Source organism: Podarcis tiliguerta (assembly GCF_965153285.1).
Source record: "Podarcis tiliguerta genome assembly, chromosome: 9".
NCBI lineage: Eukaryota > Metazoa > Chordata > Lepidosauria > Squamata > Lacertidae > Podarcis > Podarcis tiliguerta.
Genome location: NC_139542.1, coordinates 21,131,707 through 21,159,361, shown reverse-complemented (window position 1 = coordinate 21,159,361; position 27,655 = coordinate 21,131,707). Strand labels below are relative to the sequence as shown.

Below are 27,655 nucleotides of genomic sequence, written 5' to 3'. Positions count from 1 at the left end.
TCTATGCTCAGAAGGTCGAGGCATCTGAAGAGCCTCATCCTCTTCAGTACAGGTGAACGTTCAGGCTCTGAGCTTCTCAGAATATTTAAAGGGAGGTGGTTGCTGATGCTTAAGCATTAGCTTTTGTGAAGCTTTTCCCAGGATCCTCTTTGCTCGCAGGCAGGAAGTGAGTTTCTCATTAAAAAATAATAATCAAATCTTAACTTTAGGTCTCCATAGTTCCACACCAGTTTGCAATTATTTTTTAAAGTCCTCATGAAAATTCATCAGTGTTCCTGTGAAAATTTCTCCTAATATACACATGCTTCCTTGCAATGATACCCACACGTATTGTATGCATTTTGTACACATTACATGGCTGGGGGAACTGCACTGTAAAATATGTACAAGTGTGAATTTCAAAAGATGCCTGTGTTTCAATTTATATTGTTTGAAGAAGTATGAGTTAGGTAAAGGTAAAGGTACCCCTGCCCGTACGGGCCAGTCTTGACAGACTCTAGGGTTGTGCGCCCATCTCACTCAAGAGGCCAGGGGCCAGCGCTGTCCAGAGACACTTCCGGGTCACGTGGCCAGCGTGACATCGCTGCTCTGGCGAGCCAGAGCCGCACACGGAAACGGCATTTACCTTCCCGCTAGTAAGCAGTCCCTATTTATCTACTTGCACCCGGGAGTGCTTTCGAACTGCTAGGTTGGCAGGTGCTGGGACCGAACAACGGGAGTGCACCCCGCCGCGGGGATTCGAACCGCCGACCTTTCGATTGGCAAGCCCTAGGCGCTGAGGCTTTAACCCACAGCGCCACCCGCGTCCCAGAGTTAGGTAGATTCACCTTTAAATATGACCTGAATTGATCTTTTTTCCCCTATCCCTGTTCTAGCCTGACAAGATTCTGAAGCAAGACAGCTGCAAATGGAACTCCTCCTTGACGCAAGGCCGTGAGATTTTTCAGAATAAACTGAAAATGAACAATACTGTACAGACAAGAGTTAATTCTGAGTTCCCTCTCTGGACTGTACTTTTCCTGGGATGTCTTGTGCTCCTTTTTTATAGGTCTGCATATAAACATGTTTTTTTTTTAATAATCTCACGTTAAATTAAAGCAGACAGGCTTCACATTTATTTATTTTTGGGAGCTTGGCTGCATTGTGTGGAGGTAAAATGAAGTGACATGTGAAGCATAATCTTACCTGTGACATGGCTACTGTAGAGAATAAGAGCCTATTAGCTGCACTAGGTCTATTGATCATTAACAATGTGTTGCATGGCACAATGTGACACAACAATGAATATAGGTAGTTCAATTGCTCCAGGCTTATTTCTGCAGGAAGCATAATAGGACTGTGCTCCCACAGCAATTGTCACACTGTAACACAGCTGGAGACAGCGAAGAAAAGCAACCCAAAGCCATGTTTTGTAAAGGTTTTCTTTAAAAAAAATTTAAAAAGAGGTCATGAAATGCACCCTGCTCTCCACTACAATACTGTCATTTTACTTGGTTACTGGTGGTAGAATTCTACTAGAATTGTCATTTAGTTAGTTCAGATTCATGCCACATAATTAACTGCAACTATAATATAATAGGACATACTCACACATTATTGCGCGTAGGGATATGCACTAGTCTAGGCATGTCTACTCAGAGGTAAGTCCTATTGAGTTTAATGGGGCTTACTCCTAGGTAAGCATGTCTGAAATCCCACACACCAGCTTTTCAAAACCTCATGCCGTCTATATCTTTAGGACTGCCAATCTCATCAACGCTGACCATTGGCCATGCTGGCTAAGGCAGATGGGAGTTGTGGTCCACAAGAGGGCACAAGACTGGGGAACACTGACTTAAGCCCCACTGAACACAGGAATATAGGAAGCTGTCTTAAACCCATCAGAGAATTGGTCCATCTAACTCAATATTGTCTGCCCAATGGGTATTGGCTCTCCAATAGGTAGGTGACAGGAGACCTACCTAAAGATTCCAGGTACTGAACCAAAGATCATCTACCAGTGTTTGAATTACAGGAGACAGGCAAAGGAGGATCACCCCCAAACTTTTGTGATGGCCCATTAACTACAGTTTTTGAAGGCTAAAGAGGGCCATTATTTGGCTAAAAAATGAGGAAGGGTAGACAATGGATTTCAGTAATGGTCCCCTAATTCTTCCCTCGTAGTTTCAGCACTGACCTCTACATGCTGCTGCTGCTGCAGAAACAGGCAACTCCTGCATTTCATGTATAAAATGTAAGTTAAGGGGAATGTTGCCCTCTTAAAACTTAATAGAACCTATCACACTTTGACAAAATTAAGCTATGCTTCACCTGTTTTGTACTTGGAAGCCCTGTGGAATAAAAATGTATTATTAGTTCTGCAATGAGGAACAAGAGGCAATTGTGTGCTGTCATCCAGAGCATAATAGGAGCTTTCTGACAAGGTAAAGCATTCTCTAGGTTACTGGTGCGCGGCCACCCATAAAGGCGTAATATAACAGAACCACCAAATGTGGCGTCTAACCATTGCTCAGAAAGAAATATTGATTCTGTGACGTTGAGGAAATACATGAGCATTTTCTTTTGTGATATATGCAGGTGATATAGGAGGGGATGGGAGCAGGCCAGCAGATAGGGATGGGCCACAAATTCATTGTAGGTTGCATTTAAAAGCAAACCTATCTCATTTGCACTTTCTAAAACAATACACAAACTGAAACACAGCAGTCCACCCAAACTGGCACTTCTCCAAATTTTGCAATGCTGTTCTCCAGCCAAGTCATATGTACAAAAAAATTGTGCTCTACCATGATGCTATAGGCAATAATGTGCATATATAACCAAATATAATATACAGAATGCATCATATTGGAAGCAATTACTTTGCAAAAATGTGTACGTTGGACAAAGTTGCGTACAAAAATATGCACATGGTGAATTTTCATGAGGGCTCTCTTTAAAAAGACAACAAACTTTTGCAAACTGATGTGGAAATGTGGAAAACCGTTCTTAAGATTGGAGGAACAAAAAACTGAGATAAACCAAAAGCCACAGACTCACCCATCCCTATGCTCTACCATGATGCTATAGGCATTTCTTCCATGCATTAAAAAGTCTATAAATTCAATCACCCATGTCTTTATAAGATTAAAGAAAGAATTTCCCAACATAAGAACACAGCAGTCTTGGCTCCAGAAAGCAGTGTTCTCCAGCCAGCACCTTGCTTGATTACTAAGAGCACTCTCAAGTTTTATAAGCAGCCTTTAATCATCTTCCTTTCCATTAGTGGCACATTTCTTTGAAGCCATATGACTTAGACCCCCCACCCACATCATTTCCCATTATCCGAGAGCGCTGCTAAAGTGCTTTGGGTTATTCTACCCATACCCTAAATTGATTTCGGTTTTGCTTTATGAATTTGCCATCTAACAGTCTACCAGCCTAGAGATGCTAGAAGCATACATGTGTTTACTTTTTGGATGAAAAATAGTGTTGAGAAGTAAGGTTGCTTCTCCTCCTCCTTAGATAGTGTGCAGTTCCTGGTTCTCAGCCAGAGAGAATACTTCTTAATATGCAAGATGAATAGAAAAGAAAAGTAACTTGATTAATATTGCCTTTTCCTGTTAGTCTGGTTGAAAAAGATGCAGATGGACATATTCACTTCCAAGCACCCAGTGGTTGCTTTCCATATCATAGAACCACAGAATTGTTGGACGAGACCCTGAGGTTCAACAAGTCCAGTGCCCTGCAATGCAGTAATCTTTTGCCCAACATGCGGCTCAAACCTACAACCCTGAAATTAACAGTCTCATGCTCTACCAACTCAGCTATTCCATATCTGGGGAAAGTGCTATAGTTTAGTGGTAGAACATCAGCTTTGCATGCAGAAGGTCCCAGGTGCAGTCCTGGGCATCAAGCCAGTTTATCGCAGCCATGGAAATGGTAAATTCCATGGTAAGTGGTATTAAGAAGACTTTTTCTACAACCCATTTTCTGACAGCAACTGAGGGCGAGTCAATGAAAGATGCAGTAGAAGGCTTGAGGTTCTTATGGTACCCATTCACCAAAGTCTCAAGTCTAATTCACACTTGCATGCTCACTCGACTATCATTACTGCAAAACCATCACTTGTGTATTGCAAGATCAAGTGATAGCTTCTCTGTGTGAATGGGGCATCACAGATAGAGCAATACAGAGAGAAAGTTCATATCAACTGGCACACAGTGGAATCCATATTATTCATATAGTCACTAGTTTTGGGATCACCTCCCTCGCTTCTTGCGTGACCCATTGACCTCCAACAGCTGTCCCTTATCATAAGACATGCTGCTTGTTCAATTATCTCACGAATGGTAGCACTATCATCCCTTCTCCATTTTCAAGGATCCAGAAAACAAATGTGGTGATTTCAAAGTGACTTTAACACTGATCAATTGTGGTATGGAGAGGGAACCCTATTACCCACCAAATAGCTAAAGAACAGACTATGCAGCCAACAGTCATCAATACTGGGTGGAAGGGAACAGCTCGAAAGGACTACTAAGTGCACTCTGATACACTCTACAAAGTGTAATAATTCATGTGCATTGTGTCCTTGGGATTTTCTGCCTGGCTTGCTTCCCGTGTGTATTTTCAACGAGTAGGTTTTGACTTTGTGGACTAGGAAATAGAATTGGAGTCAGCTTAGGACTTGGTTCCACATTGTCAGTGCTGAAGGCCCCGCTTTAAATCTGAGACAAAAAGAGTTTGTGTGAATGCTGGGGGGGGGGGGGTGCATCTTGAACCAGCGTTTCTAGTATTCACACACCACTTCCCCATGAACCTTATAGACAGTGCTCTGAATACAACATGTTTCCAACATATATATTTAGGCAGTAGCAACCTGACTCCAAGGCCAATCTGTGTCCACCTGAACACAGTTCTCACCTCAGAACCTGTTACTCTCAGAAATTTGGCCCTATCATTAGGCAGAGTGAGGTGACTGCCTGAGCTGACATTTCTGGGAGCACAGAATGGACAGGCCATTCTGTGCCCCTCTAAGTTAACATGCTGCTTTCAAGTGCAGTGGAGATACCAATGCTAGTTTTGAAGCTGCTAGTCTGGTCAGTTTTTGTACATGGAATTGGGGAGGCCCTCTCCTGCTTGCACCTTGGACAGCAAAATGTCTTGGTGCAGCCCTGCAAAGTAAAGGTCAAATGAATTGCTGTTTTAAATATGTATTTGTCATTATCTTTCATTAGTATTAATACAAAGCATAGACATTATTTTCACCAAGACTGCAGTGCACATGAAAAAGAAGTTTAGCCATTTCTCCGCAACTGCAATCCCAATGAAAATCCCTTCACGTGGCAATCAGTGTTAGGGGAAAAGCTCCCACTGGAACTAATTTGAGTTTTGTCTCTAATGCTAATTGCCACTGGACTGGGGGGAGGAGAGATTTAAGTTTGGCTCATGCCTAGGGAAGGAAGGGTTAAACTGCTGCTTCGATTTAGATTAGATTTGTTTGGGCAGTAGTCAAGTAATGTGTCCATCAACACAAGCATCTACACTTACACAACAGGACTTTCCCTTTTCTCCTCCCCACACATGCCACTGTGCCCTCCCCAGTCCTACTCCAGAGAGACAGGGGAACCCCTAGAACAGATTTAGGGAGCATGGGGGGGGGGGAGAGAAGAATACTATTTTGTTGCACAAGCTGAAATTCTTACATCCATGGCACTTTCATAGAAACCTCTACACTGGACTGTATTTGTCTCTAGTAATTCCATCGTCATGTTTAACAGTGTGAAGGCTCCATTTAAATTGCCTTGAAACATTCACATTCAATATTTTAAAGCTCTGGCAACATGTTCACACACTATTCATTTTATATATAACATGTAGGCAGAATCACAGAATTGTAGAGTTGGAAGGGATGACAAGGGTCATCTAGTCCAACCCTCCGCAATGCAGGAATCTTCTGCTCAACAACGGGCTCAAACACACAACTTTGAGATTTAGCATGTCATGCTCTACTGACTGAGCTATTTTGACCTTCAGTGTTTCATGCGATTCCATGATTTCTGCCATGGATCTTAATCCCTACCCATTTACATTAAAATAATAAACTTTTAATAGGTGTTGGCTTGACCATATCAATTTCTTCCATCAGTTAATTACTTTTGGAAGATCAAATTGCATATAAAGGCAGACATCTCCCTATTTGATTTTCCACACTTGCAGAAACTTTCCTATTAGATCTGCACAAGAATGATAATGAAAACTACAAACTCTTCCCTGATTGGATTGAATTAAATCAAAATTTGAAGCCACAATATTTAAGTACAACCAGAAGGCTAGTCTTGAGGTCTACTCTCTCCCTGCTTCCTAATGTAGCCAATGAGAGGGAAGGGCAGGTTGAATTCTAGGTGAAGTAGTTAACACTTTTCAGAATTAGGTCTCCTGCTTGGTTTGATTTTGTTTATTAAGCCACTATTTTCCTTTAAACAGAGGATGGCAGTGCAATGAGAAGAAAAATTTCTGACATGCTAAAGGCAGAAAGAGAGTTGCAGAGGCTAATCTTATGAAAGTGATACTGACTTAGCTCACTGCCACCATGATTGCATCCCAGCACCAATGGCACACGTCCATCAAGTGGGACTTGAGATTGGCCCAAACGACACATGTTCATCCCACAATCTGTTCTTGCATAGCTGCTGCTGCTGCTGCCTTTTCGTTAACTAGTGCCCAGTGGATGGGTGAGCCAGATTAGGACCGGGGCCAATTCAAGGTGCTCACATTGATGTTTAACATCCTAAATGCCTTAGGCTTCAAATAGCTGAAAGATTGCCTCCATCCTGATTTAGGGACTCTCTTGGTAGTTCCACCACCCTCAAAAGTGAAACGAATTGCAATTCAGGAGAAGGCTTTCTCTGTGGCAGCTGCTAAAGTGTGGAAATCCCAAACAGGGACGCTCAGCACTGTCATTGCTCAACTTCTGGTGTATGCTAACAACGTCTCTCTCGACCATGGCCTATGAAGTAAAGGTACCCCTGCCCGTACGGGCCAGTCGTGACCGACTCTAGGGTTGCGCGCTCATCTCGCTCAAGAGGCCGGGAGCCAGCACCGTACAAAGACACTTCCAGGTCACGTGGCCAGCGTGACGAAGCTGCAACTGGTGAGCCAGCACCAGTGCCGCACACGGAAACGCCGTTTACCTTCCCACTATAAAGTGGTACCTATTTATCTACTTGCACTTAGGGGTGCTTTCGAACAGCTAGGTGGGCAGGAGCTGGGACCGAACGGCGGGAGCTCACCCCACCGCGGGGATTCGAACCACCAACCTTACGATCAGCAAGTCCTAGGCACTCAGGTTTTACCCACAGCGCCACCCACGTCCCTCTAATGGCCTATGAAAGTTAAGGTCAAATATTAGGTCAGATGAGGTCCAAAGCTGTGTGTATGCACACATATAGGCAAACCGTCTCATTCAAGTAGCAGCAGAGCAGTAGAGAATAGCCAGTAGCAGGGAAGCAGTCCACAGTTTGGATGCTTTATTATTATTATTATTATTATTATTATTATTATTATTATTATTATTTTGAATCAATTCTTATTTGATTTTACAAGGGTGGAGTACATACATATCCATATTTAGAGATTTCTCCGAATCTCTAGACTCCCCACCTTCCCCTCCCTGGGTCCTGTTATGAACCTTTTCAACTGCATATTATTTCATCATCCAAATTTTATATCTCTCCATTTTGTCCACAATATTTTCTACATTACAAGTGTTATTACAATCCTGCTAATGTTTTCATCTGCTTACAGTGGTCTCTCAAGTAAATTATAAATTTCCCCCACTCTTTATTGAAGTTTTGGTCTTCTTCGTTCCTGAGTTTTCCCGCATAGTTGGGATGCTTTAAATGAACACAGCAAAGCACAAATACAAATGATATAACCACACATGTACCCCTACTACCCAGTGGCTGTCAATCTCTGCTTCTTCCTTAGTCTCTGTGTTTCCCCTTGTAGGACTTAGCAGGGAGGAAGGGGACAAAACTTGAATTAATTGGTTCTGCCTGTCACTGGCTCTGACTTCACCTGCTACTGGTTTCCCTGCATTCCAACTCTATAGTCCCAATGGGCACCAGCCACCATTGCTACTACTACCAATGTAGTGCCCTTTCTGTATATGCAGTTCAGGGAAAAACAAAACTAACACCATTGGGCATCCAGAGATATTTCAGACCAGTATTACATTTATTTTGGTTTGCTAAGTGTGGCTCATCAGTACAATTGTATACTGGAATATATTTTTGGCTGTATGAAAAAGAACTTGTCTAAGATGTCAGAGCAGAATCTGGATGGAAGCAGAGTGGCTCAGTCACTAAGATATATATAGTCAGTGGAAAGAAAGGGAAGAGAAACTGGTAACTTCTAGATAGTAAATTCTGGATTGTAAAATACTAAGTGGTTTATTCCTTCTGGCCACAGTGATACAACTGACGTTAGCATAGACCTGTTCCAAGTAATGCTCATCTTCTGATTGATTTTAATTGTCTAAACAGGAAACACTATACTTATTTAGGTGCTCTTCTGGTTTATCTTTGTTGGGTTCTACTTGTTTTCTGGCTTCTGCTTGAATCATGAAGGTTACTGGGAAATGCTGGTAATGAACTTGCCACCAGTCACAATTTTTTCCAGGCAAGAAAGTATCTTTGTTTATGCTTTGGTATCCTTCCTGGCTTGCTTTTGTCATTTTCTCATCTTGAGTGAAAACCACCTCTACCAATATAAATTCTTGTCGTTGTCCAGTGATGCATCTGAGCAGTGTTCCTGGGCTATAATTTATCTATGTTGTTCCACATTTGTGAATACTTTTGAAGGGACTTCAGCCACATCTTGTAAATGCAAAATGTAAATGCAAAGCATGAGTAGCCCCAGTACAGAAACTCACTGGTGTGACAGAGAATGCAACATGCATACAACCCTATCGCTATGGCTTCCGGGAATTTATTGTCTCGAGGCTGAAGTAGATGGAAAAGATTGGATGATTGATTTATACTATAGTTAGTCTGAAAAATCAGCAATAAATGAAGCAAATGCATAAACATATCCAAACTCTACTGAATGTACTCTTAGTAGAAAAGAATATTATTTCAAAGCTAACATATATAGCAGCTGCCTTGAATGCTTCCGCAGAAAATATATTGTCCCCACTTCAGTCATTTCGAATGCAGCTGATGAATTAGATTCAGTCTTTCTAAAATTGGTTAATCTTGATCTGTGAACAGAACTGGTTGAAAGCCTTCAGCAATAAGATTACAGAGCTACAAATGCAGAAAGCAAGTATGAAATTTAACTGGAGTTTTTTTATTAGAGACAGTGGGCCAGAACCTTGGTTTGAAGAAATCAGGAAACAAACATTTGTTATAATTATCTTTCCACCAACTGAACCACTGACATGACTTTTATTTTTATTTTTCTCTCATGAAAGCTTGAAACCAAGACAAATTTTCTGAAAGCAGCTACAAGAGAACAACTCAAACTCTGACACTTAGAGATAGCATTGAAAGCCCTATATTCTTTGAGACTTTGTTGGTTTCTTTTATTGGTTGTGTCTTAATTTTAAACAGCTAGCTTCTTTTTTTATTACATAATTATGACTTAGGGGGGCAAATGATTAGCCTGGTTTTAGAGATGAAATTGTGAATGACATAGGGATTGAATCTGACTATCCTAATCCATTACCGCCATGACAAGAAGTCATTAAGAGTTTAACAGACCAAGAGTTGCTCCTTGGCAAACACTGTAGCCGTTGGTTAATTAAAATCCTCTTTACGTATCATACCCTCCAACATTTCTCCAATGAAAATAGGGACGTCCCTTTCCATAATGATAATTTCACTATTTATACCTCACATGCATCTTACTGGGTTGCCCCAGCCATTCTGGGCAGCTTCCAACACATATAAAAACATAATTCTTATTTTATTATTTTATTACTTATACACTGCCCATCTGGTTGGGTTTCCCCAGCCACATAATAAAACATCAAACATTTTTAAAAACTTCCTTATATAGGATTGCCTTCATACAGCTTGGGGTGGGGCATATTGGATAATTCCATACACTCCAACATTTCTCCAATGAAAACAGGGACATCCTAAGGAAAAGCATGGCATTCCAGGAGCAAATCAGAAACTGGAATGGCTTCTCTAAATCGGGGATGTCCCTGGAAAACAGGGACATTTAGAGGGTCTGACATATGTAGGACTACTCTAGAGTCAGCTATTCATGCAGTGAAACCACTGGATTTTCCAAGATGAAGCACGTAGAAAGGAGATACCGTAATCGTACAATTATTGGAAGCACGACATTATAGCTTGCGAATTTTAAGGAGAATATTTGCATTTATGACTATGAACTCTAAATCTTGTCTTGTATCAGATCTTTTGTGACATCAGACTTAGGTTCTAGGAAATTACAATGAGCAAACATAATTAAAATGTTTCACAATGAGCATTCTTAAGAAACTCCTATTCTCACAGAGCTACAGTTCTCTGTGTGGTTTAACAATCAATCCCTCTTCCCCAAGAGCTCTGGAAATTGTACCTCTCTAAGGTATATAGTAGTTTAATTGTATCTCAGAATACTAAGCTTCTAATTTAAATGATTTTTTTGATGAAGAGATCAATTTTAGAATGCTATTTGATAACAAATGTTGTTTCTCGTGTGCATTATTGAGGTCATTCTCTGGAACTCAGCCATATAATGAACATATCTATTCATTACACCCAGACAGGTAATCTACAGAAAATCAAAGCAGTAAATTGTGACTCTTAATAAGCACTGATAAAAGATTTCAAATCAGTCTGTGATCAGAGAGCTAAAGATGTTGGGGCATTTCCATCCTCAGGCGTTTCAAACAATATATCTCTAATAGGGCTAATTTAAAAGCATGCATTGTGTTTCCTCCTTCCAGTAACACAGAAAGTTGGAGGATGGCGACATCTCTATCTCTCCCTCCACACACACACACACACACACACACACACACACACACACAGGAATTGACCTTCCTTTTGAGGTTAGAATGACACAGAACACAGAAGTCCTAAGATAAAATGTGCAGTGTTTGAAGTAAAGTAAGAATTTCTCACACATTTCCATATTCTTTCCGTTATTAATGGCACAACCATTTTGAAACTTTATTATTCTCCCAAGAGAGCATGATTTTATTTTGTTTTATTGTCTTATTATTTTATTTTCCAATTCACAACTTTTAAAAAAGAAAAATCACTTGCGCCTTGCATGATAAAGTAAACACTGCAAACTTCAAATGGTAAATCAGAAATAAGTCCTCTTTAGAACTTTGAACAGGTACAGTTTTAAGTTCCATTCAGATAATTAGGGCAGTTTTTGCAGACAGGGGAGTGTGCATCTGATCTCCACTACTATATAGAAATGGCTAAGTTCATACAGTTGAGTTTTAGTTCCTGTTTCCACATAGCTGTTTCCAGTGCCTGCGTAATTCTTGGAATCTGGTCAAAGCAAGTGTGTAAATAGCATATGTTTCATTCTAACTCCAGTTTTACATAGAGACAGAACAGAGAATACATTTCATTTCTGGTCCACTTGGTGGAGTGGAGAAGGTGTACATAGCTCATCCAACAGGCCATGTCTGCTGCCACCACCCCTAGGTGTAGCTGTGGGAATGGAATGTATGAATCGCCTAGGATTCACATAGGAATCACCTAGGAGAAAATGGCTGCTTGGAAATCAGCCGTGAGATTTTCATCTCTGTGTTGGCACAGTGCAGGTGGCATTTGAACACTCCATTTCCATGTTTGGAAAGGCAAAGGCAGAGTTGGTGCATTGGGTGAAAAGGGAGGAATAGTGTGTGCTCGCTCCCTTCCATACAATGGGCCAGATTGCAGGGAAAGTATAGCCCACACCTTGCACACACCTTGCTAAAGGTCTAATGTTCCTTCTGTGTTATGCAAGTACACAATGAGGATGAGCCAAGGTTTCTAGCTGTACCCAGACCAGGATGGGAGCAACAATGGAGCTACGCAGCTGCATGAATGGGAGAGGCTTTACACAGAGAATGAGACTGAGCAGCCATAGCCCTCTAGACATATTTTTTTTACTACAACTCCCATCAGCCTCATCAGTGGATAGGGATGATGGGAATCGTAGTCCAACAATGTCTGGAGGGTCACCGTTCTCCATTTATGCAGCATTCCAAAAGTTAGCATCCTGAGTGATTTCCTATCCCTGATTCAGGACATGCTAAACACTCTGGACTTCTGTTCCAAGGTGCAGATTAAAACAGTTAAACATCTGAATTTTAATTACCGACTTTTTAAAATTGTGACTATGTTTCTAGGTTGAAAAACAATACAAAACAAGGTAAGTCTGACGTCTGGCTGTTGCGATTATGACATTTATCTTCATGAAGGTGGTGAGAAGCAGTAACTCAAGTGTAGCATAACCATTAGTGAAGTATTCTGTCATTGCCTCTCATGTGAACTGAAGATGGATGTCATAAAAGATGAGTCATTATGTATGCTTTGGATTTATTTACAGAGCACATTCAGTTGTACCAAAATTACAGAGACAATTGAATGAACTAGGGCTTGCTATTGAGTAGGCAATCCATGTATAGGATTGCACTGTTAGGCTACAATCCTATACTCCAGGCATGGGCAGACTTCAGGCTTTCAGGATCTCCTTTGCTTACTTACTAGGTCCCTGGGGTCCATGTACCACAGAGCCCAGTGCAAAATAGCCCTATGGCTGAACCACTAGTGTTTCCAAACCAGATACCCTCAACTAGGGATGGTGGTGAGGATTTGATTCACTTCACAGCTAAAGGTGAATTTATAAAATCCACATTTTCTGAAACACAGCTGTCTTTCAAAATTCACACATCCAAATTTTGCAGTGCAGCTCTCAGGCTAAAACCTCTGCAGATTTCATATACCCAAACAGATATACTATAATATGCTATAACAATGCATATATTAGTGAAAATAACATATAAAACTGCATTACAGTAGGGGAAATGACCTCATAAAAAGCTATATTGTGTATAATAGGAGAAATTCACACAAAAATATTGACAAATTTTCATGAGGGCTTTGTAAGTAAGTAAATAAATTGCACTGATGTGGAAATGTGGAGGAGTGAATAATATAAGATTGAAAAAATAACGAATTGAAAGAAAACAAAATCAACATTTTCATCAATCCTAAGCCTTGCCATTGTCTTTGTGATCATTTACACTTGCATAAAATAAATATGCAGAGTATGGGACTGTGAGTTACTTATCCTTAGGAAAGCTATCAGTACAGGAAATCTTTAATTTGACACGTTCTCATAATTGCAACATGTAACAAAAAATACTGAATGAAATTTGCTTCAGCAAATTTGCTCCAGTCTAGAGAGAGGCCGTTGTTTTTTATGGAAATGGAAAATGATGTCATGGGGACACCATTGTCATGTAGGGGGTTTCAGAGGCTTCCCCAAAGATATGAAGGGATCATGGGCCCTGCCAGTGTCACATTTAGCATGCATCAGAAGGAGCTCTATGCATGTTTTGATACATCAGAGCAGATCTTAGATTTCTTATGGGCAAGAATTCTGCAAACACACGTTGGAACACCCCTACACAGAGTCCCCCCTCATATGTGCCAAATGTGTGACAAGAAGAGGATGACTATAGCACCTGGGGGGATAGGCTTAGCTTGTGCAATCCCATGAGCCCTTGCATGCGTTTCTTGAAGGTATTGAGAACTTATCTGAATATATTGCCTCTGATTAATGGACAGGGTTTCCCAGGTTTTCGAAGCGCTCAAAAATCCTCAAAAGCTATGAACAGAAACGAGTGTGCCCATCCAAATCATAGGCAATGGGGGCCTTTCCCACACAGTTTTTTTAGAGACGTCTCAGCCTTAGAAGTAAGTGAGAAAGGCAACTGTGTTTTGCATTCATGTGGCGATTGCCTATTTCGAATCTGGTGGCTGGACTGGACAGACTCAGCCCGGGGACAAATAACTCATTCTTCTGCACTATAAATGTGCAATAATACTCACTTTAGGTTAAAGTCACACTGTTATTCATTAATGCCAGTTACATTCATTTAGTTTAAGGAAACATTATAGCCATTTGTCCTTAGAGACTGCCTACTTAATGAAAGTATTCTCTTTTAAAAGCCTTCTGTTATAACTCTTTTGCTGAAAGGTTAATTCTGATGACTTCACTCCAGATAACTTTCAAGGATCCCTGTTGATAAAGGAGCCAAAGAGCCAAATTCTTGGGACAATGGCTTGGCACAAAGCCAAGGACAACGTTGCCTGCCCTATCATTCTGAGGCTTATGGAGGGGGTTTTAAAGTTAAATGTCTGAAGCATGATCAGTAAATAACTCCAACTAAAAGCCAAGGAATGTATATCTCCAATTTAAAGGGGGTGCTTGAGGGACAGTCAAAAAGCACAGGGCAAGCGTCACTTTCACATTTCAAAAAGTTGCCCTTGAGCTTCATTCGAGAGCCCTTAAAATGTGATCCTAGCCTCTTCAGTTCTTGAAGAAGAGTGCACTGGGCACAGAACAGCAAGGAGACCTGCCAGTGAGCAACTTGCTCTGGTAATGCTTCAGACCAGACTAAAGTCTTTGATACCTTGACATTGAGAACCCGCTCTCAGGCTCCAGCTCTTTCAAAAAGTGGCCGGCCCAGCAGTGGAGGAAGCCTTTGGGGCACCTGGGGCAGCTTGCCCAGGGGCGGGGGGCAGTGCCCATAGGGATGGCATGGCCTGTGGCTTCCCTATGGGTGCCACATGCCCCGTGCCGTCCCTATGGGCACCCTTAGGGACGGACAGGATGCGCTGTGGGCCCTCAACCACCCTACACCTGGGGGGGAGGCAGCCAGCGGACAGTGCGGAGCCTGTGGGTTCTGAGATGTGTGGCTCGTGTGTGCTATAGGCCCCGCAGTCAGTGCCACTGGCCATTTTGTTACCCCCCCGTCAGGGTGGCACCCGGGGTGAACCACACCCCCGCACCCCCATTCCTATGCCCCTGGGCAGGCCTCTGCCTTGGAGCCTAATGCTCTGTCGTCTCTCAAGGAGCCCAACTATTGGAATCTGGATCTTATTGACTGTCTGGGCTGAACCTACAGGCTACCGGATATTGAACAGAATTGCTAATTACAGAACGATGGAGATTCTTTTTCTATGGAGAATATCCAAATAATTGGCCTCCGCCACATGACTCAGTTTTTAAAATATCACACTTGTACAGCAGAATAGCTGCTTATGGGAAAGTAGTTCCCTTGTGGCTACAGTGTCACTGAAAAGGTACATCACATGAACATTTTTGAAACTGAAAGGATTCGCATTTAGTAAGAATGCAAATTACTATGTCCTGAATTGTGGTTTTGAAAATGTGGAACACTGTGATCATTGTACTTTGGGGTGCTTGTACGCAAGACTGCCTTGCAATGTTGATTATAGCACAGTCAAAATGGATACATGGGTAACATCATCATCATCATCATCATCATTATTATTATTAACCTGTCTTACCCACCCAGAGTGAATGTCAACCATTTAAAATGCAACACAAAAAAGTTCAAAGCAAACAACAATCACAAAAGTTGAGTGTGTCCCATCAATATATATTTCAGGTGTCCAAGGCACCATTTCACCTCCAGAGCAAAGAAGGGAAAGAGATGACTTACTGCTAACAATCTAGCACAGTCTAATGCAGGTGTGAGGTCTCTTTGGCCTTAGGTTTTTCAAAAACCCTGGGAAAGGAAAACCTATTTAGCTGTTGCCACAACCTCTATAGAAGCCTTCAGCAAAAACTTGGTGCCCTCTAGAAGTTTTGGACAACAACTCCCATCTGCCCCAGCCAGCACAGCTATGCTGGCTAGGCCTGATGGGAGTTGTAGTCAAAAATATCTAGAGGAGACCAGTTTGTGAAGACTGGTCTGTGGTGCACAGAGAGCACTAAATAGGCAAAATGGATCCTGCCAGAACTATTCACTAAGTGTCTGAGGAGCTAGCAAATTGGCCAAATCCCAGCTTAACATCAGCACCTTAATCATCTCTGTCCAATTCATTTCCAGTCATTATTGCACTCATAGTGTCAAAAATGTGGAAAATTTCTTCAAGTACTCTGAATTTACTGGTGATGGGTGAAATCTGTTTCCTACCTGTGTCATTTTCAAAATTTCCACCCATCTTTCCATTCCTTCCATATCCACAATAATCTGCCATTTTGAAAAAGAACTCAAAATACTTTTTTAAAAGTGTGTTTTATTATGTGTGTGTGTGTTTTTCTCTTAAGAATACATTTTTAAATACATATGTTTAAACTGCCAAGAAAATATGCAAACCAGAAAAGGACTACAGTATTGGAAAATATCTGGCAGAGGTTATTATCTCTTGGCATCACAGCTGTCCCCTTTTTGTCCTTTCTCTTCCAACTTCTGTCTTTAATGTCATCGTCACCAGTGCATTTTCTTTGGAGGACCACTATGAGATTGGAGTGATGGATGGAGGGTCAGTGATTTATTTATTTCCCAACTCCACCTTGACACCTCTTGTATTTCTAGGTTGGGCACATACAGTAGGGGCAGCCGGTAGCTCTCAGGAAGCCAAATTATACCTCCAAACAGCATTAATCTAATGCCTTTATCACCATCAATCAATCAATCAATCAATCAATCTTTATTACTGTCCAGAGACCCAACAAATAATTACAAAACAATACACAATTCATACAGCCTACCTCCAGGTTAAACAAGCATTTTGTTTAGAATATAAGGATCATTTGTTCTTGCAACCACCGATAAAAACTTTGCCACTGCTAATGTTCTAGCATTTGTCCGGTCTTCCAGTAGGAACCTGACATAGTGAGCCTCTGATTTTCCCAGGGAAGGTACCAGCAAGGGTAGTATCTCCATCACTATTTTCCTTACTGGAAAGTCCAGAGGAGCGTCCTCTCCCCGCACCCCACCCCACCATGGAGCGAGGTTCAGGTACTTAGGGATGGAGGAGAAATTTGATTAAGTTCACATTTAAAGGGGAACTTAATTCACACTTTCTGAAACAAGATGCCAACCAAACACTGCCATGCTTTGAAATTTACACTGCTGTTCTCCAGCCACATAATGTGTAAAAAAAATGCATAAATGCATAAAACTAGTTTAAAGAGTGCACATAAATGCATACATTAGTAAAACTAACATTTTTAAAAGCTTTATATCAGGTGAAATTGTGTACGTGTTGATTGGAAGAAATTCACACAAAAATGCTGGTGAATTTTCATAAGCAAAATTCACAAATTGCTGCATAAATGTAGATAACTGAGATTGAGAAAATGAGAAATGGAGGGAACAGAAATTGATAAATATATCTATTCCTGGAAACCATGAAGAAGAATACTATCTGGAAAAGATTTTATTGGAAGCAAGTTTTATTGGAAGCAAGTACCACTGAATTCAATGGCATGTACTTCCTAGTAAACATTGCCTCCCCTCCATCTCAATGCATAGGCTTATATTGCACTAGCAGCAGCACCCACCTGAATTGGCAGCCATCGTTGTCCCCGTGGTGGGTGAGACCTTATCCCTCCCTCTTTGAAGTGCAGGTGGAGGCAGAAGCAGACCCAGAGCAGCTCTGCCAAAGAAGATGCCTGGAAAGGCTTGCTATGAGGTTTTTCCACTAAGTACAGGGTACAGAAGCTGAACTGATGCAGCTCCTATCACCGGCACTTCACTTCCTCACAGTCTACCCCCGGCTTGACTCCACAAGGGGAAGTTTGCTTCACTGCAGAGCCTCACACACTGTTGGTTTGCTGGGCTTCCTCCCAACGCCCATCTCAAGGATGTACAAATATGTATATTTGTGATAACCATCATTGCTGGCAGTTGGACAGCACATTGTTCGCCTCTTTCCAGCAAATCCTACGGCCAAGCTGGTGCAAAACGTATTGCTCTGCTTTCCTTTGGACCACTTCAAAGAGGGGGGTCTTGTTGCCTGGACAGTCCAGGACCTCCACGCACACAGGCTTGCACCCCGAGGAGGTCACTCTAGTGCTGTTAACACAGTGGTTTGCCTTCACCCCTGGAGTCGCACTCCATTGTCTCTCGAGACAGATAGACAGATGCCAACAACAACTTCCATCAGCCCCAGTCAGCATGGCTAGTGCTCAAGGATGATGGAAGCTGTAGACCAAAACATCTACAGGGCACAAGGTTGGTGAAGGCTAATGTGATCATCATCTAGGTTACAGGTTACGGGTTTCATTAATCCCAGAAATTCAACATGTTACATTATTCAGAACGTTTTAAAGAGCACAAAGACTGAATGGGACTTTGGACGTCTTCCCTCCTGTAGAAAAGGATCTTTATCTCAGCCATGCAATTTTAATGCTCTGCCTTAGAAGGTGTTCAAAATCATAATGATTTAGCACCTCCAGGCTATTATGCCTTATATTAATTCACTATGTTGAAATGGGAATAGAGGAGATATACGCTTACGAAATCAGCTTCTAGGAAGCATATTGCTTCTGTTTTGGGGAAGGGCCCTGGACCACTGGTAGCGCATCTACTTTTTTATCCAGGTTCAATCCCTATTATCTCCAGGTAGGGATGGAAATGGGCTGAAAACCTAAAAGAGCCACTACCAGGCATTATCAACAATGGGTTAAAGATGCACTGTGTGAGGAGACATCAGGCAATGGACTAATGCAGCTCTTGCTCCTACATATATATACATGAAGCAAGACCTCCGCCTTACATTTTATATGTGCTAAGAATTAAGTGGTTTCATTAAGAAAGGATCTGAGAATAAAACTGCTGCCAATATCAGAATGCCATTGTACAAAACTATAGTGCAATTGCCCTTGGAATCTTATGTCCAGTGCGATGTGTGAATGAAGCTAACTGCCAGGCAGACTGTATGTAGGTAGGTACTGACTGCATGATTGGAGACCCTGGAGTTTTAGGCCTTTGGGTTTGCAGCTGAATTGATCCAATTTTACAGCCAACTGTGCCTCTATAAAGGTAAAGGGACCCCTGACCATTAGGTCCAGTCGTGACCGACTCTGGGGTTGCGGCGCTCATCTCGCTTTATTGGCCGAGGGAGCCAGCGTACAGCTTCCGGGTCATGTGGCCAGCATGACTAAGCCGCTTCTAGCGAACCAGAGCAGCGCACGGAAACGCCGTTTACCTTCCCGCCAGAGAGCTCACCCCGTTGCGGGGATTCGAACCGCCAACCTTCTGATCGGCAAGTCCTAGGCTCTGTAGTTTAACCCATATAGCCCAGTCCTAAATGTCGCTTAGCAGTAAGTCCCACTGAGTTCAGCGGACCTTGCTTCCTTTTAAGCAGGGAACCTTTGATGCTCCAGCTGTTGCTGAACTACAATTACCACAATCCCAGGCCATTTGGCCATGCATGTTGGGTTGATGGGAGGGCAAAAGATTCCCAACACCTTCTCAGGATTGCATATTTGTTCTCTCAATTTGATTTAGGTTTTGTTTTTCCCATTCCAGCAGGGAATGGAGCTAAAAATCAACCGTTGAAAAAGTACGGAGCAACTGCGCAGGGAGTGGGGAATGCAAAATAATTAGTTAGAGGCAAGCTAGGTGTAGAAGGAATAGATCACACCAGACAGACAAAAGAGTTTCTTTCAGTAGAATTATGATAGAATTAGAAGATGACAGGAATCCACTGCATATAATAATTAGATTGTTACATAACATGGTTATCAACTCTATAGTTCATTCCTTGAAGCCTAGTTCAGTTCCTCTCTTCTTATGATCATGTGATTCCCCTTCCACACAAATAGGCATTTCAGGCTGAATATTTGGAAAACTAGCAAAGCAGGGTGCTACCCGCTATTATTGTTTTTGTTATGAGGGCTATTGTGAGGAGTAATGGGTGCTCCCTGGTGAGAGCAGAGAACTCCGAGGGCATGTGATCTTTCCAAGCAGTGGATGGTGTGGTCAGGTGTTGCCACTCACCTGACCTTCATCCGGCTGACTCATTGCACCAAATCAGGTTGGAGAAAGGTATGGTGGTGGACATGGTACAATCGTAATGGCAGGAGCAGCATGGTGTAGTGGTTAAGAGCGGTAGTCTCGTAATCTGGGGAACCGGGTTCGTGTCTCCGCTCCTCCACATGCAGCTGCTGGGTGACCTTGGGCCAGTCACACTTCTTTGAAGTCTCTCAGCCCCACTCACCTCACAGAGTGTTTGTTGTGGGGGAGGAAGGGAAAGGAGAATGTTAGCCGCTTTGAGACTCCTTAAAGGGAGTGAAAGGCGGGATATCAAATCCAAACTCTTCTTCCTCTTCTTCTTCTTCTTCTTCTTCTTCTTCTTCTTCTTCTTCTTCTTCTTTGCAGTCTCCTAACTGCGCTGCTACTGCACTCCTCCTTTCTGCCCTAGTATGAAGCAGCAACTTGGCCAGGTGGAGGCCAGGTGGGCAGCGTAACCACACCACGCCATCCCCTGCTGATTCTACCACACCTTTTGGTGTGAACTTAAGTTAGGGAGAGAGCAGCAGAAGTGAGAGGGCAGAGGCTACCTATAAAATAGATGCTGGCATATTGGGTGGGTGGGGTTGGTTGAATTGGCTGCATTCCAGCATTTTTGTTTGCCATTAGCTGCCAGGGCCAAACTGAGAGCTGCTGCTTAGCACAAAACATTTCTGCATGGAAGACACAAATAGAAAGCCACATGTAGATCACCATGAATTAAAATCCTTCCAGGGTATAATTCACTGTGCTTGCAGAGTGGCACATGTGCCAGTAATAGTTGCTGCCAGTTATACCTTTCTGACCACCATATACAAAATGTAGCAAGTTATTGTGCTTGCTGTCAGGACAAGCTCTGGTCAAGTTGGTGGGTGGGGGGGAGTGAAGGGGAGCCAAGGAAGATGAGATCTTGGTAGCAACATAGTTTCCTGGTTGATTATAGCAGTATGTAGGCTTGACCTTAGAAGCAGTCAGGAGGATATACTGTATATTGCATGACCCACTCTGACCTATTGCTGCTGAAAAGGTTGTTTGCTGTTCTGGCTGGGTTTTCTGAAGTTCTCTCTTTGGGCCAGATATTAAATCCTGCCTGTGATCTTCCATGTTGAGAACCCCAGCCTATTCTGCCAGCTTCATGCTTCTTCCTACCCATCCATCCTACCAAGGCATTACACTAATTCGTCCTAATTAGTCCAAGTGATGGCCTATGTGCCATCAGCAAGCATGGCACTTTGCAGAAATAAATAGAGAGCCACCAACAAAACATGAATTTGGGGCAATTCAAGGATTCCAAAACAAGATTAAAAATAGACTGTGAGAAAATTTAAGTAAGCAAACCAACCTCTTGTTTTTATCTCTTCTGCACTGAGGATGTGGAAAAGTAAGGAAATGTTGCAATCTTCCTTTAGAGAATTGCCATAAATAAATATTTCTGTGGTCTCTTCTGACCTTAAATACATACATAGCATAAGTGACATGCTTGAGAGCCCAATAATCTTGTACAGCTCGCACAGCAAAAACATATATCGTATTCTGTGAATGACCTTAGGGGAGGAAGCAAAGGTTATGGCAACTGGGAAGCCCTCATCAACGTGCCCAAACCTGTCATATGAGTAAAAGTCAAGATGTTGCTTTGACAGCTACATAGACTTGAAGTGGACCAGGGGAATGCAAACTATTCACTGATCAGGCAGAACAAAGAAAGATAAGACATGCTGCCTCCACTTGCAGGTAAAGCAATTGTGTCGCTCCAGAATGTTAACTTTTTCTTTCTTTCATTTGGTTTCTCTGTGGCTGGCTAGAGATTGAGGGAGGTTCCTCTTAGCAATTAAAGACACTTACAGACAGAAACAGAACATTCAACTCTTATTTATCCCTGAAAATCTGAGAAAATGCCCCATCTCCCTCTCTTGCTTAAGGTAGGGAGTACTGGGCTCCTAATTCAAAGTAGATTTCACTCCCATTCTAAACAGTGGTGGTGCCCACTACAACAGTAGTGTGGGAATTGATATTATCTGTGCTTTCATCCACAATGCTGCTGAAATCTTTTTGAGAAACTATCACATAGGCATGGCCACCCTCTACTCTTGTTTTCCACGATCCTGGTTGGGCAATCACTGTGTGGGAAGAACCCAGCTGACTGGCCCCACTCACATGGTGCTACCTTTTTTTAAAAAAGTTACTTAAAGTAACTTTAAATGTTTAAGAATGACTAACCACCCAGGAAAAGTAGTGATGGTGACACAGACATTTTCCCATGCCTCCTCCACCAGAATGCTTCCCTCTGAGAAAGGACCCCTTTCCCTTTCTCACTCTGCCTAATTTTAGGACTGGCCTAAAGAAACAAAGGGTGTGCAGGAGAATATTTTCTGTGGTTGTGCATCAGTTTACCTCAGATAAGCAGAAGTTCCAAACACCTCAGAATACCCAAAGAAGTCAACGAAGCCGTATCGGATGTCTTGACACTAATCTATATTTGACTCTTGAATTCTTGTCAGGCCTCTTTGAACCTATTGATTCTTACATACTAATAAGCTGAAACACCTCTGCCTCCTTTCCAGCCTAATTAATGTGTGCTGCTGTTGTGGTGCGTGCGTGCGTCAGGAGACAACTGCTGTAGGCCTCGTCATGCTCTTCTTGCTGAGTGTGGGACTGCTCTGCTCTGTGTGGTGACTGACCTGCAAGCAGCACATTATGGAATCTCTCACTGTATGTGTGGCTCTCAATGGTCTTCAACTTCTGTGAAAACCTTTTACGGTACACAGTCATAACTATTTGCAAGGAAACAGCGATGCGGAAGAAAAGAGAAGTGAGATGTCCCGCTAGGTGAGCAAATGCTGTCACTTCTTCTTTTTTGTGGTTTAGGCATTAATATTGTGAAAACATAAATGCTATCAAGTCACTTCTGCTATGGTATACAACGATATACGCTAAGGATTTACTTGCCCAGAGAAAACTAAGCAGGAGGTCTTTCAGCAGGGTTGCAATAGGGGGGAATATTATTGTGTTGTGCCAAGTGACCATGTTATCAACTTGGTTGCTACTAAATTGCCCTTGAAAGTTGGTGGTAAGCAGCTAGCTGGTGGACATATCACATGTGGTTTTTTGGTGGGGTCTGAAAGAGTTCAGCAACTTTGAATATGTCCGGTGGAGGAGAAAGAGGTTTTGCAGCTAGATGGCGAGAAGTAGCCTAAGAGAGGGGGTGCTTTTTGTGAAAGTCTGCTGCTTTTAAGACTACTTTTGTTGGCTGGGTTTCCTACTCACCCTGTTCACAACTTGTGTACTTCTAAATAAGCGCAGGAAGTTGCCTTGCATTGAGTCAGATAACAGGTCTTCCTAGGCCAGTATTGCCTACTTTGATTCTCCAATGGCTCTCCAGGGTTGTAGATGGGAGCCTTTCGAAGGTTCCTCCAGACATGGGCCGAGTTGCTGCAGAATATGTGCTCTACTTCTGACCTACAGCCCTTCCCTTAGAGGGTCGAACTGTATATGACATTAGTAATGTAGTTCTATCCTTACGTGGAGGATCTATCCCCCCTCCCCAGTAGCTAGTTTGCCCCATTTGGATTCTCCAGGCTTTGCTGTCTGGCCAAGACCACACACTTCACTGGTTGTAAGAGGTATAGGTTGGTTGCCTGAGAGCAATCAGGCAATAGTCTGTTTTAAAGCTTTCTTATCAGTGATAAAAACCTTTGGAATGCAGAGTGCCTCTATTCCGTGTCTTGCTCATTCACTGGCAGAATCTGAGAGTGGGCGGTCTTTAAACCTTCCCCAGCAGAGTAGTTTCTTGACGCCCAGTCTGCGCCTCCCCTCTCTGCACAGAAGCCTACTGTGCAAGGAAGGCATGGGTAACGGAGGACCTCTCTCCTCCCTGCTTTGCTCAGGCAAGGTGTCCTGGCACCGCCTCGCCTCCTCCGAGCCCTGCATCTCCTCTCCACTAGAGGCGTGGCTTCCTTCCTCCTCTGAGGAAGTGCTGCTTCCCACGATCTTTGGGGGCTCTCTGTAATCCATCTGGCTTTTTCCCTCTCACCTCTGAGCCGATGGCAGTTCCCTGACACTGGTCCTGCTTCACACCCAAGTGCCTTTGCCTGGCTGGAATGTGTCCTGAAACTCTAAGAATATCACTTGCTTGCCTGGATGGAGGATTGAGAGGGTGAGGAAAGCGTGTACACAAGCTAACCTACTGTACAAAAGCAACCTTGATCCAGTTTTTCTCCTGACTCTACCAACCACTGCCATGTGGCCCTCAGAAGGTCACCCAGAAGGGAATTCAAGCCCTTAGACCACAAAATGTTCCCCAACCACCCCTGCTCTGATTTTTCACTCTTCTCACCTGTCTCTGCACAGCTTCTCCATGCCCCTTGTGCATTTGAAGAGAGCCTTTTGAAAGTTGTTCAGAGAGCCTTGCAAGCACAGACGGGGAATTTATCTTTTTTTGCTGCGATATACTTCTGCTCTTGCTGGTTTTGTGATGCCTGTCTGGACACAACCGAGAGCTGTGAAACTTGGAGGTCAATCCGCTCTACTTTTAGGGAGGGCCTGCGATAAAACCGTAATCGGTTCCTTATTCCAAAGAATAACTTGAAATAAAAGAGAGGATTTCCCCCCGCCTTGTCTGAATATATAATGTATGAATGACTTCTTCTGAGATACCGATATATGAATTATAGATAGCCTTTCAGATTCTACAGCTATGTATTATTAATTAAAAACTAAAGATCTTCATCTGTGCTCAAAATAAACCCAGATATCTAGGCCACTCCAGCAAATGTTATAGTGGCAAGAATGGGATGCGGGGGGTGGGGCTGGGGTGGGAAAAGATCACTAGCTAGCCCTATTTTATGCATTACTGCTGGCGGCATTTCAGCATGAAGAGAATTTCTTGATCCCTTTGAAACAGTGAGGGACACTAGGTTTTGGCTTTTCGATGAAAGGGGGCTTGTTTAAAATGCAAGCGCTGTTTTATTAAGTAAATAAATAAATACATTAATTAAATGATTTAAAAGCCTTAAATGGTTTAAAATCTCTGATATAAAACCAAACAATTACAATAAAAAATGCAACCTAAAGCTAATAGCACAAAAATATCAAAGCTTATAAAAAGAAATAAAGCAAGGGTTGAGGGGTCTAATCTCATGGGTCAGGGATAGTCTGGCCAGGTAAGTATCTACAAGGTGTCTGAAGCAATGGATTAACTGTGAAATAAAACTTTGCATGCCATCTTTTTCCTATATGCTGCAATTTCTCAAACTGCATAATTTAGAAAATATTCATTGAAAATGAGGTGCATTTTCTCTTTTCGTGTCCCTCTTCAAGCAGATGCAGCTTGATGGAGGGTCTCTGGCTAGCCTCTGGGTCATTTCTTATGTTTAAGAGTGTAACAGGTGAAGACTATCCAAATTGCCTGCTACTTTTAGGCAGTCAAGCTTGTGAAGTGAAATCAAAGAGCTATGTGCTGCAAAGCAAGCACACCCTGCAAACTCCAGTCAGCCACAATTTCCTTTTATGTTTGTTTTTTTAAAAAAGAAATACTTCCATTAAAGATTTTCCTCCTTTACAAAAGCACATGCATTGTAAGTTCTAAGCAGCCTTTCAGATACGATGAAAATGTTGCCATGTCTAATTCACAGTGTAGATAGAATGTATGTGTATACCATAAGGTGGCCATTTTCTCATCGAACACATTACAGTGGTACCTCGGGTTACAAACGCTTCAGGTTACAGACTCTGCTTACCCAGAAGTAGTACCTCGGGGTAAGAACTTTAACTTAGGATGAGAACAGAAATTGCGCGGTGGTAGCAGTGGGAGGCCCCATTAGCTAAAGTGGCACCTCAGGTTAAGAATGGTTTCAGGTTAAGAACGGACCTCCTGAATGAATTAAGTTCTTAACCAGAGGTACCACTGTATCAGAAAAGACAGTATCATAATCAGTAACCCAGCCTTTGCCAACCTGGTGCCTTCCTGATGTTTTGGACTACAACTCCCATCAGCCTCCAACAGCCTATGTATTGCAGTCCAAAATATTGGGTGGGCACCAAGTTGAGGAAGGCTCAAATGGCCATAAGAAAATGACCAATTTATGGAAAGCAGTGTTCAAGATTATCAAGGCAGGAAGCAGGAAAAAAAGGAGAAAGGCCAAATCATTTCTCCAAACAGCAACTCAAACAATTTTTCGAGAAGGAACATTAGGAATTAGAAAATCTGTATGTCTGTGGATTAAACCACAGAGCCTAGGACTTGCCGATCAGAAGGTCGGCGGTTCGAATCCCCGCAACAGGGTGAGCTCCCGTTGCTCGGTCCCTGCTCCTACCAACCTAGCAGTTCGAAAGCACGTCAAAGTGCAAGTAGATAAATAGGTACCGCTCCGGTGGAATAAAGCAGAATAAATTATGAGAAACATCTGGGATCTAATCCTAGGCTGTATTTCAGGACTGATCCCTCTGACAGATTGCAACCAGGCACTGCAGTGAAAGGTACTAGATACCTTAGTCATTGGAGCCAGTTGTTCCCAATTCAACTGGAAGTGTGATGTCATAGGGAGATGCAGCCCTGTTGCTGTGGCCATAGGACCAGGTCTCTTGGCTCACTATACTCCATAATTCTTGCAAGGGGATGAACTGGAGATGCCTACCAGCAGAGATTTAAAGTCAAGAGGGGTATGGACCAAGCAGGGGCAGAGGAAGGGGGGGTGCCATGGATGCAGACCGCCCTGGGTGTCACCACTGAGGGGGGTGACAAAATGCCAGGTGGTGCTCACCGCAGGGCCTGCAGCACACCCGAGCCATGCGTCTCGGGTGGGAAGCTGCTAGTAAAAGTGCATGGAAGAGCAGGAAGAAGAAGAAGAAGAAGAAGAAGAAGAAGAAGAAGAAGAAGAAGAAGAAGAAGAAGAAGAAGAAGAAGAAGAAAGAGGAGGAGGAGGGGATTTTGAAGCCCTTTTGCCTCTGGTTATGAGGCCCTGGAGAGCCCGTTAAGGAGGGTCAAGCTTACATGGTGGGGGTATTCCAGGGGTCAGCAAACTTTTTCAGCAGGGGGCCGGTCCACTGTCCCTCAGACATTGTGGGGGGCCAGACTATATTTTTTTTGGGGGGGGGGGAATGAACGAATTTCTATGCCCCACAAATAACTCAGAGATGCATTTTAAATAAAAGGACACATTCCGCTCATGTAAAAACACGCTGATTCCCGGACTGTCTGCGGGTCTGATTTAGAAGGCGATTGGGCCGGATGCGGCCCCTGGGCCTTAGTTTGCCTACCCATGGGGTATTCCATGTAAACCCTCACATAAAATTGTGAATGATCATGCAAGTTGGCAGCTTCCAGAATCCATCTCTTCTTGTTGCAGAACTTGTTTCCTTTTGAGTTTGTGAAGAGGAGACTAGTTTAGATACTGACCAGAAACCACAGACTCCTCCCTGCTGCCATCATGTATGATGAATTCTACCAAAAGAAGCCAGTGAGAGGAGATGGTCTGAGTGAGTGGACTTGGCTCAGATCTTGATGAGCACAAATGACAGGAGGACTTCCTTGGGCCCATAATGCCTCAGTTCCCAGATTGCCCTCTCTGGTACCTCTGAAGGAGCTAGGCACTTAATGCAGAGGCAAACAGGCATGCAATGAAGAGCTGAAGGGCAACAAAGTGCCTTTTCTGT

At 42.8% G+C, this 27,655-nt stretch overlaps 1 protein-coding gene across 1 annotated transcript in view; it reads right to left on the bottom strand.

Moving 5' to 3' along the window:
• Positions 1 to 17,723, bottom strand: part of BANK1 (B cell scaffold protein with ankyrin repeats 1) — a 172,031-nt gene extending 154,308 nt beyond the window's left edge. The window contains exon 1 of the mRNA XM_083456772.1: positions 17,551 to 17,723. Coding sequence (XP_083312898.1) covers positions 17,551 to 17,566 — 16 coding nt within the window. The 5' untranslated portion in view covers positions 17,567 to 17,723. The remainder of the gene's footprint in view (positions 1 to 17,550) is intronic.
• Between the last annotated feature and the right edge of the window lie 9,932 nt (positions 17,724 to 27,655).